This window comes from Dermochelys coriacea, chromosome 2 (genome assembly GCF_009764565.3).
Source record: "Dermochelys coriacea isolate rDerCor1 chromosome 2, rDerCor1.pri.v4, whole genome shotgun sequence".
Taxonomy (NCBI): Eukaryota; Metazoa; Chordata; order Testudines; family Dermochelyidae; genus Dermochelys; species Dermochelys coriacea.
Window position 1 is genome coordinate 221,388,006 of NC_050069.1, and position 14,344 is coordinate 221,402,349.

The following is a 14,344-nucleotide window of genomic DNA, read 5'->3' on the forward strand; positions in this document are numbered from 1 at the left end:
TACCTTGCTTGTCATCATGAAAGGTTTTCCTCCTTTCCTCCCCCCCTGCTGCTGGTGATGGCTTATCTTAAGTGATCACTCTTCTTACAGTGTGTATGATAAACCCATTGTTTCATGTCCTCTGTGTGTGTGTGTGTATATAAATCTCTCCTCTGTTTTTTCCACCAAATGCATCCGATGAAGTGAGCTGTAGCTCACGAAAGCTTATGCTCTAATAAATTTGTTAGTCTCTAAGGTGCCACAAGTACTCCTTTTCTTTTTGCGAATACAGACTAACACGGCTGCTACTCTGAACTCTGTCACAGTGATATTCAGTGTAATGAAAAAACTGGAGTTGTGTGTGCTGTCTGCTGAATCTAGGAAACTATGTAAAAAGTGGTCACTTTAAACTGATCATTTTCTCAGATGAAAAAATGCAAAGTTTTTGAAACAAAGTATGAATTTTAGGTATACGTGCAAAAATACAATAGTCATTGAAAGAGTTGAAAAGCACATGGAAACGACGTGTGACGTTTTACAAAAAAGGATTACTTTCTAACAGTTCTAGACTAATGTTGAGGCAATTATATATAAGCATTAGATCTGGATCCTATAAACTGAATAATGGAAAACAAAACCTTGCAGTTGCACCACACTGAAATCAATGGGACTCTGCAGGAACAAAGGCCTGCCTGTGTGGATCCAGTTTATAATACTGGGGCCTAACTTCACATTGAAAAAAAAATACAAAACGAAGTTTCCTAGGTTGTCTGTTTTGTAAAGAAAATATGAACATGTATATTTATGTAGCACAAACAAAAGATAGGAAACAAGTGCAAAATGAGATGGTTTTTGTTTTTTCAACATATGCCATTCCTTATCTATTGAGTTGAAAAAAATTTTAAGGAAATGCCTAGGTAAGCAGGTGCCTCTATCAAGCTCACCTGTATTGAATGAGTAAATGAACACAAGAGACAAGCTTTGTGTGATTATTTTATTTGTGCAGTTATCACTTTGAATTCATTATTAAAAGATGGTCAAAGGCACTTCGAAGAAGTTGTAAACAAAAAATTTGTAAATGTTGATCACTTAAAAACATGTAAGTCACCATTCATTGTTGACCACAATTGAAACTGGTTCTTGTCTCGAATTCCAGAACATTCACTGATTTTAATGGAATAGACTGCTCAGCAGCAACATACGTCTTCCTGAAACTATTTTTTATACGAACAGCTGCAGTTCATTTAGCAGAGTATTTAACACCACACAGTAAGATGAAGAGCTGCTACATTTGTTGGGGTTCTCACACATTTTTTCTTGCCATAGTAAAAACTGGAAAGGTTAAGTCCTATACTAAGCTGACTATTCTCATTGTGGTGTGTGCATGCCCAAATCATAAATATCAATGGTAGTTATGTTATCAAGATGCCACCTCTTTCTCCAGATTATCAGAGTATGTGAACTAAATGGTTTCAGAGTGGCAGCCGTGTTAGTCTGTATCTGCAAAAAGAAAAGGAGTACTTGTGGCACCTTAGAGACTAACAAATTTATTTATTGTTATGGGGGGATATTTGGGGGGGAGGGGGAAGATGTCTCCAAGTGGGCTCTTTCCCCGTTCTTTGTTTAACATGCTTGGTGGTGGCCGCCGCATAAAGGTCCAAGGACAAAAGGTAAAAGTTTATACCTTGGGGAAGTTTTAACCTAAGCTAATAAGAATAAGCTTAGGGGGTCTTTCATGCAGGTCCCAACATCTGTACCCTAGAGTTCAGAGTAGGGAAGGAACCTTGATATGAAAGACCCCCTCAGCCAGCCAAGAGGAAGTTTATGTGGAAGGTGGTTTTTTTTTTTTTTTTTTTTTTAATGAGAGTATCCAGTTTTGAGAACTCATTCTTAATCTTTCCCTGTTTGCTGTAGAGAGGATGTTGATCAGGTGGTTCCGCAGTTTCTTTGAGAGTGTATGGCACAAGTTGTCAGCATAGTGTGTGTGGTATGTAGATTGTAATGGATTTTTTACCTTCAGTCCCTTTGGTCTGATGTCCATCTGTTTGCATTTGGAAAGGATGATTATGTCTGTCTGCATCTGTATGAGTTTTATTATAACATTCAAAAACCAGTCAGAGAACACTTCAATCTCTTTGGTCACTCGATTACAGACCTAAAAGCGGCAATTCTTTAACAAAAAATCTTCAAAAAAAAAAAAAAAAAAGACTCCAATGAGAGACTGCTGAATTGGAATTAATTTGCAAATTGGATACAATTAATTTAGGCTTGAATAAAGACTGGGAGTGGATGGGTCATTACACAAAGTAAAACTATTTCCCCATGTTTATTCCCCACCCCCCCACTGTTTCTCAGATGTTCTTGTCAACTGCTGGAAATGGCCCACCTTGATTATCACTACAAAAGGTTCCCCCCCCCAACCCCTGCTCTCCTGCTGGTAATAGCTCACCTTACCTGATCACTCGTTACAATGTGTGTGGTAACACCCATTGTTTCATGTTCTCTGTGTATATAAATCTCCCCACTGAATGGATTAGATTAAGTGAGCTGTAGCTCACAAAAGCTTATGCTCAAATAAATTTGTTAGTCTCTAAGGTGCCACAAGTACTCCTTTTCTTTAAACTAAAAGGCTCCTAGCTATTTTGGGAGTAGTCCGTTAAAATGCAGTCACTGAAACTTTCTTTCACTTATGAAAGTGTAACTGGATGGAGCTGTAGAAGCGTTCTCAGAAAGATCAGGAAAAAAAAAATCAAAGGGGAAAGAAATGTTGAGCAAAAGGACAGACAAGGTATTACTGGGGAGTGTACCAACAGTGCAAATTGCTAAACTGAATTAACAACAAAGAGTAAAAAGATTAAAGTTCAATTGAGTCACTCATCTAAAAATGTAACATTCAGTACCACCCCACAAGTAAGAGCTTCGGATAATTTGATAATATTGTCATGCCTCTGGAAACTAATGCATGTCTAATGAATGTTCTGAAAAACAAAAAGGACCTAAAATATTAAGAAGCCTATTGAAAGAACAAGCCCCGTATGTCTGACTCTCAGTATAAACCCCAGGGATTGTAGAGAATTTACTGCCAGGTAATTTTCTTAAAGAAATTTAGACTAGAATTACATGATTGGATTGTTTCTGTACATTGTGGTACAGAACTCTGTCAAGCTTTTTTAAAATTAAAAATCAAGAGTAATAAGCACTGTAGCATAAGACATCCTGCGCTCCTGCACTTCAAAGGCATATTCTAAGGAAAGCAAATAATCAACTAAAGAAGGATTCCTTGTAGTAGCTTGCCTGGGCTGCAAAAGTACTCATTTTACTATGTGCTTGCTCTTAAAGTGATGACATGACACTGAAATCAGTGGCTTACAATTGTAGAATGCTATACAAGGAGGCTGCAATGTTGAAAGCCCCTCTAATAAAAGCAATCATAAATGTTTATTAGGTAGCCAAGTTTGGAAAGCTATCTGGTAAAATGGCTACCAAAGTAAAAAACAAGTTAATAATCCCTACGTATCATTCATTTTGTTTCCATAATGATACTGGAGTTTGACAAAAAAAACCAATAGTTTTAGAAAAATTTACGATAAAGTCAAGTAGATACTTCTCAATCAGTGATACTGGAAGGCAAAACCTTCTGTTCTCCTTTCTGGGTATATGTGGTGGAGGGTAGAGACAGAAGCCTTCTTAGCCAGATACTAAATCAGAGGTGGGCAAACTTTTTGGCCTGAAAGCCACATCTGGGTACGGAAATTATATGGCAGGTCATGAATCCTCACGAAATTGGGGTGTGGGAAAAGGATGAGGGCTCTGGGGTGAGGCAAGAAATGAGGAGTTCAGAGTGTGGGAGGGGAGCTCCGGACTGGGGCAGGGAGTGAGGGCTCCAGATGTGGGGTGCGGGCTCTGGGGATAAGAGGTTGGGGGTGCAGGAGGGTGCTCTGGGCTGGGACTGAGGGGCTCAGAGGGCAGGAGGGGGATCAGGGCTAGGGCAGGGAGTTGGGGTGCAGGAGGGGTTCAGGGTGCAGTCTTTGGGTGGCACTTACCTCAACCAGCTCCCAGCAGCAGCGGAATGTCCCCCCTCTGGCTCCTACCTGGAGGTGCAGCCAGGCAGCTCTTCATGCTGCCCCATCTGCCCCACTCCTGCTGCTCCCATTGGCCACGGTTCCCGGTCAATGGGAGCTGTAGGGGTGGCGTTTGGGATGGGGGCAGCATGTGGAGCCCCCTGGGGAACCCCCCTATGCATATGAGCTGGAGAGGGGACATGCCACTGCTTCCGGGAGCCATGGTATGCATGGAGTGGGGCAAGCCCTGGACCCCGCTCCCCGGCAGGAGCTTGAGGGCCAGATTAAAATGTCTGAAGGGACGGATGTGGCCCCCGCCTATAGTTTGCCCACCCCTGTACTAAATGCTTTCTGAAGTATCCTTGCTAACACTTTATTGGAGAAGGAGATTTGCATTTCTCAAGACACAGCCCACCCAATTCACTAAAACATTGGCTGCCTACACCACAAGCTGAGAAGTTCCTTTTTTGTTACAGGTCAATGGGTGACATTGAAGGAGAAGAGAATGGTAGTGGGGAACTATAGATTTGCAATTCAGTAGGTCATTTACATTGGCTGAGTATACAGAATTTTAAATCAAAACCATCAACTTGTTAAATTTAGATTAAATGTCATCAGCTGTTAATAAAATGGTTTAGCCAAGAATCTGAACAATATATTAATCACTGTTGCTGTCAGTGCTTTTAGCATATTGATTTAGCAATCCTATTTGCTGCATCTCATATATGACCTAATGTTAGTTTAACGAGTGAGTCTCACATGGGAATACTTTGCTAAACTTAATCACCTTCTACAGTTCAGCTGAAAACACAAGTGATAAATTTTCTTCTTTGGACCAGCATCAGCATAATCTTGGATAAAAAGCACAGCTTTTTAATCACCCAATAGGTTCAAATTTTAAAGAGTTCTATAGGTCAATTCACAGCACACATTAAAGCTCTGACCCCTTCCAGCCTGTGTGTGAGGAAATCCTGCTAGTGAAAAATACTCATTATGAAATATTTAGATTTAAATATGAAATAACTAAAAATAACTGTATATGGAAACATCAGTGGTACTAGGGAATATAAATAATCCTGTGTTCAGACACTGAGGAGCAGCAAAAATGGCTATGTTTACTTCACATTCATGAGATACTGTAGTTATTGGCATCATGTCACAAGGCAGAACAGAAGAAAATAGATAAGTCAGTCATGATGTTTGTTGGCAAATAATGTTTGAGACACACTACTCCAGAGTCCCAAAATCTCCTAGCAACATCCTCAAGAGAACAGTGGTAACCATTTTAGTAAGGCCATTTACAACCAGTAATATGACCTCATCAAAAACACTGGCTAAGGGAAGTAAGGTTTTGGCCAAACTCACCAATATGATGAAGATGAAAACTAGCAACAGAAAAGTGATAAAGAAGCTTTTGTGAAACTGAGGACCGAAGACAGCCAATGTGTCAAGCTAGGCAGAACATAAAACTGGGCAAATTATGTATTGATCTCAAGAGCAAAAAACAAAAAAAACAAAAAAACTCCCCTTCTATAGTGGGTGTAACCTCTGATTGTATTTTAATATATTGATAATCTGTCAGTCTCACAGATAACCAGTGGATCCTTTTTAGTTAGACAGAGCTACTCCCGTAGCCACATAGTGGACGAAATAAATGCACGTTTTGAAAGGGTCCTTGCATTCAGGTTGGCTTACCTGAATAACTGTACAATACATTCACAAGACAGACAATAAAGAGAATTTAAAATGACACATGAAAATCTTAAACTGAAGACACAGAAAAAAGACACTATAAACCAGACAAAACCCTCAGAAGGGTAACTACATATTACAACCAAATAAAATAGAATTTGTAGGGAACATTCAAAAAATCATAGTAAGAGAACCTATACTGTGATTTAAAATAGTACCTTTTTGGGTGCAAAATCACTTCCATAAACAAAGAACCCTCCTCCTCCCCACGCCCACAAAACACCTACAATAAAGCAATGTGTAAATTAAATAGAAATAAACTAATAGTAACACTGGGTGAATCTGGAAATTACTGTACACTAGTGCATAAACGCCTTGCTGTCTAGCAAGTCTTTATTGTATGACTGTGGTGTTATATCACACATTTTTTGGCTTACAGAATGAATACAAGGGGAGGAAATTTCACTTTTAAGAGGTTTATTTCTATCATATGTACATTAAAAAGCTTTTGGATGAATTTTGTGCCCATTCAAGCAAGGAGTACACACCAAGAGGCATAGAGTGGGGAGGCATAGAGTTGCTATTCCTGGGCTTTTCACCAATTAGAGCAAGCCAACTGGGTGGTTGTTTTGTAGAACAAATAGTATCTTGGGGGAAGTTTATGATGAGGCAAAGAGTAACAAGTTCATTTCATTTGGGAAGTACTTCATATTTCAACATTAAACAGGCACAGTATTACTAATTACACCAAATAGTTTGAAGTCTGTCTTTAAGGCAGGAGTGGTTTTGAAGACTTATTTCCCTCTTTTCAGCCCAGTTACTTCACATCAAATTTCTCCAGTATCATCACCATCTCAAAGTGATGGACCAATGTAGCCCAAGATTTCTAATACTAGTACTTATCCAAAATAATGGGAAGGGGAACTGGGGCAAAAAGAAAAACAACAACTAGAAAATACTGCATAATCGTGCTTGAACCTCACCACCATTTGTTTTAATACAATAATATAAACAAGAACTTGTAAAAAAGCCACCTCAGATTTCACAGATCATGTAAAAGCTTTAGGGCCTGATTCTGCAGTCCTAACATGTGAAAAGTCCCACTATCCCCATGAGTAAGAATTGTACAACGAAACCTGCAGTTTGCAGTCACAGAGGAAGACCATCACCACAGAGCTTTTAAAATTCAAAAAGAATTACTACTAGCAATTCCAGAGTCCTGTCTGAGCTAGATGTAGCTGCTTTTCACTCCACGATACTTCTGTCAGTTCCACATATTGAGTAGAAGTCTGATTCAGTTTCAGGAGCTTTCTGCTTTAGCTTTTGTATCATTATCCTCTGCTTTGCTTTTCATTTGCTTTTCTAGATTCTTGAGTGAGTCAGGATTGTACCTGTATAGGTAACCATATGGTCGGAGATGATAAATCAAGTATTCCAACTGATACATAGTTATGGAATCAACATAGTGGAATGAAATTGCAAGATCAGAGCAGCATCCAGGACCCTAAAAATGGGGAAACAAAAAGACTCAGAGGACATTTCAAAATGTGCATAAAATGTTAAAAATAACTCTCTCTACAGTGTAAATACATATTTGGCTTCCCTTTATCAAACAATTCACCTTTATCAATAATTCACACTGCAAAGCCTAAATTTTGCAGGAATAGAGTACTCAGACCCTGGTATTCTATTTTGCTTGATCATCCCCAAATGGAAATTAACATCTTTCAAGAATGCTTGATGTGCTTTAGATAGTTTCTGTGACAACATGACTAAGAGCATGTCTGGCGTACAGTGAGCACAGTGTAGTTTCTAAAACTCACTAATGTGTTGTGCAAGTAACTGGTTTATGTGGACTCTGCTTCCCAGAATCTTCACCCAGGTTTCTCTACATCCACTTTTCCTTACCTTCCATTTTCCTCACCTATTCTCCAGGACATCTTCAGCTTGGTTTCCCGTATTTCAAATTCAATTTCAAGTCTCCAGCCTTGCAGTTAAAACAAAGATGCCAGAAACAGCCAAAACAGCTAAAGTACTTTGTTTAAAGACCTGGTACTAGCAAGGTACCCGACAGATTTCTGCTTGGATGCAAATAGTGAGCAACAATGGATAACCCCTCAAATTTCTTAAATCTCTAATTTTTCTGCCACCCTGTTTAAACTGAAGCTGTTCAATTTTTGCCCCCAAAATTTGCAATTTCAATTAAATTTTCAAAATTTTGAAGAAAATAAGTGGATTGTTGTTTCTACAAATTACATCCTAAATTTTGACCAGCCTTAGTTCAAACTAGCCAAACTCTCACTGGAAAGAGTGTGCACACAAAAAAAGTGATACTAAAACTTGACGCTGAAATTTTAAAAGACGAATCAAAGCTAGTTAATGAGACCCTAATGTGAGGAAATTACTATCCTTAAACTCAGCATGGGAGTTGAGTATGTAAGCATACTGTAATGGTTACAGAGGCCAAATGAAGGGAAATAGAAACAGTCTGCCTCCCACTACGGTTAAATGTCAGGGTTCTAGAGTTTGAAACAAAGAGGTATTCTTCAAACAATGGAAAACCAGTTCAAGCAGAAAAACTGCAGGTTGTAAAATGTAAGAGCTAATACGAAGAGCAGCTAGCGAAAAAAGACAAGACAAAAATAAAGGAATAAGTAAATTAAAGTAGGAAGCCTGTGAAAGAATTAGTAGGTCTACTGGGATAACACAATAAAAGGATAAAAACACAGAAGAGAAACTACATTCTTGCAGGCAGATCCCCAAAATTCACCTGGTGATAAGGACTGATTTAAAGAAAGAGATATTCTTATCAGGTGGAAGATGATAATGTCCAAAATTGAGCTGTCAAAGAGAAAGTTCTGGGACACACTGATAAATTAAATAGTAATGAGTCATCAGGAACGGAAAGTACTCATGATTTTTGAAGCAATTTAAGAATGAAGTGCTTAAGCTGCTAAAAATATGCAAACTCTGATTAAAATCCAATTACTATGCTAGAGGACTGGAATATAGCAAGTCTCATGTCTATTATTCTTATTTTAGGAAAGTGCTAGGTTTAATCCTAAAATTGTTGAGACCCATAGATTTCATTTTCAGATGAACTAGTTGAAACGATAGAGATATGTGCTCGTACATCAGCTAGCAACATGGGGTGTTGATCCAGGACGAGGTCTTAGGCTATACAATATTACTATGAGTACACCTACTTAATACAACAGAGGCAAATAAGCATGACATCTGGTCAGGAAATTCTTTAAATATGTCAAGTAATGGATACAGGATAACACGTGGATATAATTTATTTGGACTTTCAAAAAGTCTTTGTCAAAGTCCTTCTGAAGAGCCTAGTTAATAAACTAAATTAAGTAGTCATGAAGTGAAAGGTAAAAGCATTGTTATGGATTAGAAAATGGCAAAGAAATAATCAATTTTCAGCCAGGAACTCAGTAGGCTTCCAAAAAAAGGGCAGCATTTATACAGTTGATACAAAACATTCCGTTATATTAGTTATAACTTATAAGGGAAGTAAGCCCTCATGCTTCAGAGCATAACCCAACTACCTGGAGTTAGGAAGAAGCTTCCCTAATGGTAGGGGAGTTATTCCAGAATTGTCCATTGCTGAAGCATCTGTAATTGGCCACCCTTGGAGACATGACTGGACTAGATGAACCATGGATTTGACATGGTAAAGCAATTCTACTTTTTCTAACTGTAATACTCAGCCTGGAAAGCAGCTAACAGTTTATCCAATATCTTTCAATACTGGATCCTAAATATTATCGGTTTTAATTTGTTGAAGAGTTAGCACATTTACACTATATTCTAACAGCAGCAACTTAAATGGCTGCCATACCTTTATATTCCACAATAAAGCCAACTGTTACCATGAAGACAACTCTAAAAGACTAAAAACAAGATCACTTGTCTCCTACCTGTGTGGATCAGGTATTTGAACAAGGGAACTGACTGCCAAGCACTAAAGAAATTACATCTAGAAGTGGGGGGCAGGGGGGAAAGAGAGTGTCTGTGTTTTATATATCTTCATCCCTCCTGATTTGGAATGTAAATACTTAAAGATACATCATATAGGGTATCAATTCAGAATCTGCCGCAACTACATAAATATTTTAGTTATTACTAAGAAGGAACTAAACATGTCAAAATGTTCATTCCATATGGAGATTTACAGAAATAAAGTATAGAATTTATTGACACCTTTCATATCAAAGCACTTTTCAGGCAGCTTTCACTCACTTACAACTGAAATACTAATAGTTTAGGCCAGTCTTACAAATCATTCACCAGCAGAACTCCAACTGATTTTGATAGGGCAATGTGCACAGTGCATGAAAGACTGGGTCCTTTAACAGTAACTGAGGGAGCATTTAAAGCAAACAAAATAAAATTACCAAGACTAATTTTTAATCAGAGGTTCAAGCCTAATAAAATATAGCACTTAGTGATTTTCAACAACACAGGAGGGAGTTGGATGTCTCCCTCCCCACTGTGTCCATGAGAAGTTTCTCCTTATACAATTGTTTAAAATGGTGTATAAACATAACTAATTAGTCCTGATTCCCCTCATGAGATATGGATAGTACTGCCCCCAATTCTACAAAATGGAGAAATGGAGGCAGAAAAAAAACCCAAGTTAGAAGTTAGCCCAAGATCTAGTGAGAGTCAGTGACAGGGCTAATATTAAACCTCAGAACCAATCATATGGTCATTCCTACAGATCATGCCGCACCTTTAATTATAAATGCTAACCAGTTCTTTAAAAAAAAATACTATTAGGAGTTTCACTGTTTTATTGTTAAAATATTGATAATCAGGACCTAGGTTTATATATAATCCCCAAAATAGCGCCTCCAAAGTGCCTTCAGGTAGCATGCTAGTTTACTAGCTCAATGCTGCTAAAGCAGTAAGAGTGCTACTTACTAAATCACCAGCACCTACATGTTCCTTGGAAGTTTATCCAAATCCATCACCATTTAGCTAGTAAGATGTGAGGTAACAACTTGATGCGGTATGGCTGCTGGCCATATCCCCGATATACAATTCAAGTCTAATGCATTACACAGATTACACGTTACATGCAACAAGGCTTTTGAAAATACTTGCACTTCTCACCTACAAAAAACAAGTTTTACAACCTAGTAGTTCTACTCATTAGTAGGGCTCCGTGTCTGCCACAGAGGTCAGGGAAGTCATGGATTCCGTGACTTCCTGCACTTCAGCAGCTAGTGTGGCTGAACCCAGGGCTGCCCAAGCAGCTGGCCCCAGGCAGCTGCTCAGGCAGCCACCCCGGCAGCTGCGGGAGAGGCCCAGGGCCAGCTGTACCAGCTGCTCCTCTGGCAGCTGGCCCCAGGAACCACCCGAGCAGTGGCCGATGCGGCTGGCCCCAGGGACTGCCTGAGCAGCGGCGATGGGAGCAGAGGCAGCTCGGTGGCTCCTGGCAGCGGCCCCCCCGAGGTGGCCCAAGCAGCAGCAGTTGCGCCTCCTCCACCAGTTGCTACCACAGGCCCGTGGGGCTCCCCCCACTCAACCCTGAGATTCAATCATGGGTATTTTTAGCAAGAGACATGGACAGGTCACAGGCAAACAAAAAAATCACGGCCCATGACCCGTCCATGACTTTTACTAAAAACACCTGTGATTAAATCATAGCCTTACTCATTAGAAATGAACACGAGTGATCACAAAGCTGAAAGAAACTAGATCCATTACCATACCCAGATGAGACATTCAGCAGGAAGACTGGCAAAGACATAGAACTATTTTGGTAATTATCAGTGGATGCTCCTTTAATTGCAGTTTCATGCATGAAATTCTCTTCCAAATTTATCAGCAGAAAAAAGGATATTAGCTTACAACAGTGTTTTTGACTCCTGGTGGTCCTCAGGCTACGTTTAAGATTTCCAAAGGGGTCCACACCTCCATTCAAAATTTTTAGGGGTTCACAAATGAAAAAAAAAGTTGAAAACCCCTGGATTACAATGTCTATAAAGATATTTCCCACACCCTCAACACTCTAGGTACTTTAGATGGGACTAAAAATATGCAGATATAGAAAAATTAAAGATGACCAAAGCAGGAGTAAACACTCACATTAAAAAGGTTAACTTTTACATGCCAATCAACTTGCTTCCACAATTTCCACTGCGAGACCATTCCATTGACTACTTTAAATTTAATGCATACAGTAACTCCTCACTTAATGTTGTAGTTACATTCCTGAAAAATGCGACTAAGAGACACGATGTTAAGCAAATTCAATTTCTCCATAAAGACTTAATGTAAATAAGGGGGGTTAGGTTCAAGGGAAATGTTTTTCCACCAGACAAAAAGCTATATTTGTATATATGTGCACCCACACAGTATAAGTTTTAAACAATTTAATAATGTACACAGCAATGATGATTGTGAAACTTGGTTGAGGTGGTGAAGTCAGAGGGTTGGATGATATTTCCCAGGGAATGCCTTACTGCTAAATGATGAACTAGCATTTGGCTGAGCCCTCAAGGGTTAATACATTGTTGTTAATGTAGCCTCACACTCTACAAGGCAGCACAGATGGAGGGAGGGGAGACAGCATGGCAGACAGACACACACACCCTGTGTGGGGGGGGAGGGGGAGAGAGAGAGAGAATACGCATTGCCCCTTTAAGTACACTGCCTTTTTAAATATACCAGGATGTTGAGACAGCATCTGCGGCCAGAAAGCTCTCTCCATCCTGAGCCCTATCATGTCCCCATCCTGTTCTATATGGAGAAGGGGTAAGCAGGGGGGAGGGGGAAAACCCTAACGTTAGCTCCCGTTTTCCCTCCCCCCTGCACAGCAAGCAGGAGGTTCCTGGGAGCAGCTCCAAGGCAGAGGGCAGGAGCAGCACATGGCAGTAGGGGGAGGGACAACTGAACTGCTGCCAATTGATAGCCTGCTGGGCAGCTGCCGGTACACCCTGGTTCCAAGCCCCCACCAGCTGGCTGCAACGGGCTGCTCTTCCTGCAAGCAGCGGACAAAGCAGGCGACTGCCAAACAGCATTATAAGGAAGCATTGCGCAACTTTAAACGAGCATGTTCCCTAATTAATCAGCAATGTAACAATATTAACCAGGACAATTAAATGAGGTGTTACGGTACATATTTTAGTTATTTCACTATCTAAACTAGTTGCAAATAAGTCTTCTAAATATTGTTTTTTTTTAAACACAATTCTTAGGCACACAATTTGGACTTGTACACATCAGGTAGACATGTTCAAAATCAGTTTAGGGGGCAACTGTGTTTAAATAATTCAAAGGGTCCTTCTTAATCAAGGATGAGAACTAAATCAGCTGAGGCCACAGTACTGTACTGAGCTTTGAACAACGAACCCACCATCTCTTTAAATATTTGCTTCTGGGAATAAGATAGGATAATGCAAGTGCCAGTGTCATTTTTTTTGCCTCTTATCTTAATCATCTATTTTTTACTGTCCTATTAGATTACACTAAAAGTGCTATCAAGATAGCCTCTTAAAAGTGGGACAGAAGATTTTTTCCATTTACTAAATGGCACATTTTATCACTTTATTATCACAGCCATGCTATATTTGTACACACAGAGAATGGTTTGGCGGTATTATGTGACAGGTGGGATTTCAAAAGTATTTACCTAATTCTGCTCCCAAATGAAATGGGAGTTTCACCACTGACGCCAAGAGGAACAGTTTCAAAAGCACCCAGTGTTAGTGTAATTCCCACTCCATTTACAGGTAAAGTTACCACTGATTTATTTATGAACAGGATTATATAATGGGTTGCCTATGATAGCATAGTACTGGACTCAGTGACCAGGAGGTACTTTTCAGTCCTATGTTCCTGACCTTTAGGTTGTTAATAAGGCTCTTACAGAGATTATATACAAACCAGATTTTTTGAGATACGAGTACCTGCAGCTATCATTACTTTCAACAACTATATCCCTCATAGATTAGAGTGAGATATACAGGTCTCCACTTCTCTGTAAATCAGGTCAACAATAAGGACCTCACATTCAGCTTTAAACTGGTAGAATATGACTAACAAAAAAAATCTGTTATTGCAATTTAAAAAGAGGTGCTAAAAAGCTAAGTTCCACCACCTGCACTCACTGCAAACTTCTCATGTTCCCCTCAACTTTGACAGGCAAGTAATATCCTCTAAAATTACAAAAGGCAATTCTTTGTAGGGATTCTCAAACTAGCATGGACCATACCTTCAATTTTCTCATGAACCACATATTCCCTCTCATTCACGATTGCATAACCACCCAGTTGCAACTATAGTAATTGAGGACGTGGAAAGGTAACATTAGAAACAATATGTATTTTAGCTACCTTTTAATGTGATTTAGCAACAGGAAACAAGTAGCCGCCAACATCCTGCGATAAACCATACAGCACAAGAGTTAGATAGAAGAGACCTACTGGAGAATCTAGTCCATTTTTTACGACATGAGAATAGTAAAACTAATTTCAGATTAACTTATTCTCATAGTACACTAGGTATTTGCTTTCAAGTTTTAATTTATAAATGGAATATATAATGATTCCACCCGGAAATCTGTCTCAAGCACTCACAACAAAATCATT

At 39.3% G+C, this 14,344-nt stretch overlaps 1 protein-coding gene across 4 annotated transcripts in view; it reads right to left on the bottom strand.

Annotated features, from left to right (window-relative positions):
* Positions 1-1,040: 1,040 nt before the first annotated feature.
* Positions 1,041-14,344, bottom strand: part of C1GALT1 (core 1 synthase, glycoprotein-N-acetylgalactosamine 3-beta-galactosyltransferase 1) — a 35,340-nt gene continuing 22,036 nt past the window's right edge. For 3 of the 4 annotated variants that reach the window (XM_038390005.2, XM_038390004.2, XM_043509257.1), the window contains exon 4: positions 1,041-7,236. In XM_038390005.2, coding sequence (XP_038245933.1) covers positions 7,033-7,236 — 204 coding nt within the window. In that variant the 3' untranslated portion in view covers positions 1,041-7,032. Of the gene's footprint in view, positions 7,237-9,986; positions 10,106-14,344 lie in introns of all 4 variants that reach the window. The other variant, XM_043509258.1, reaches the window with a different exon arrangement.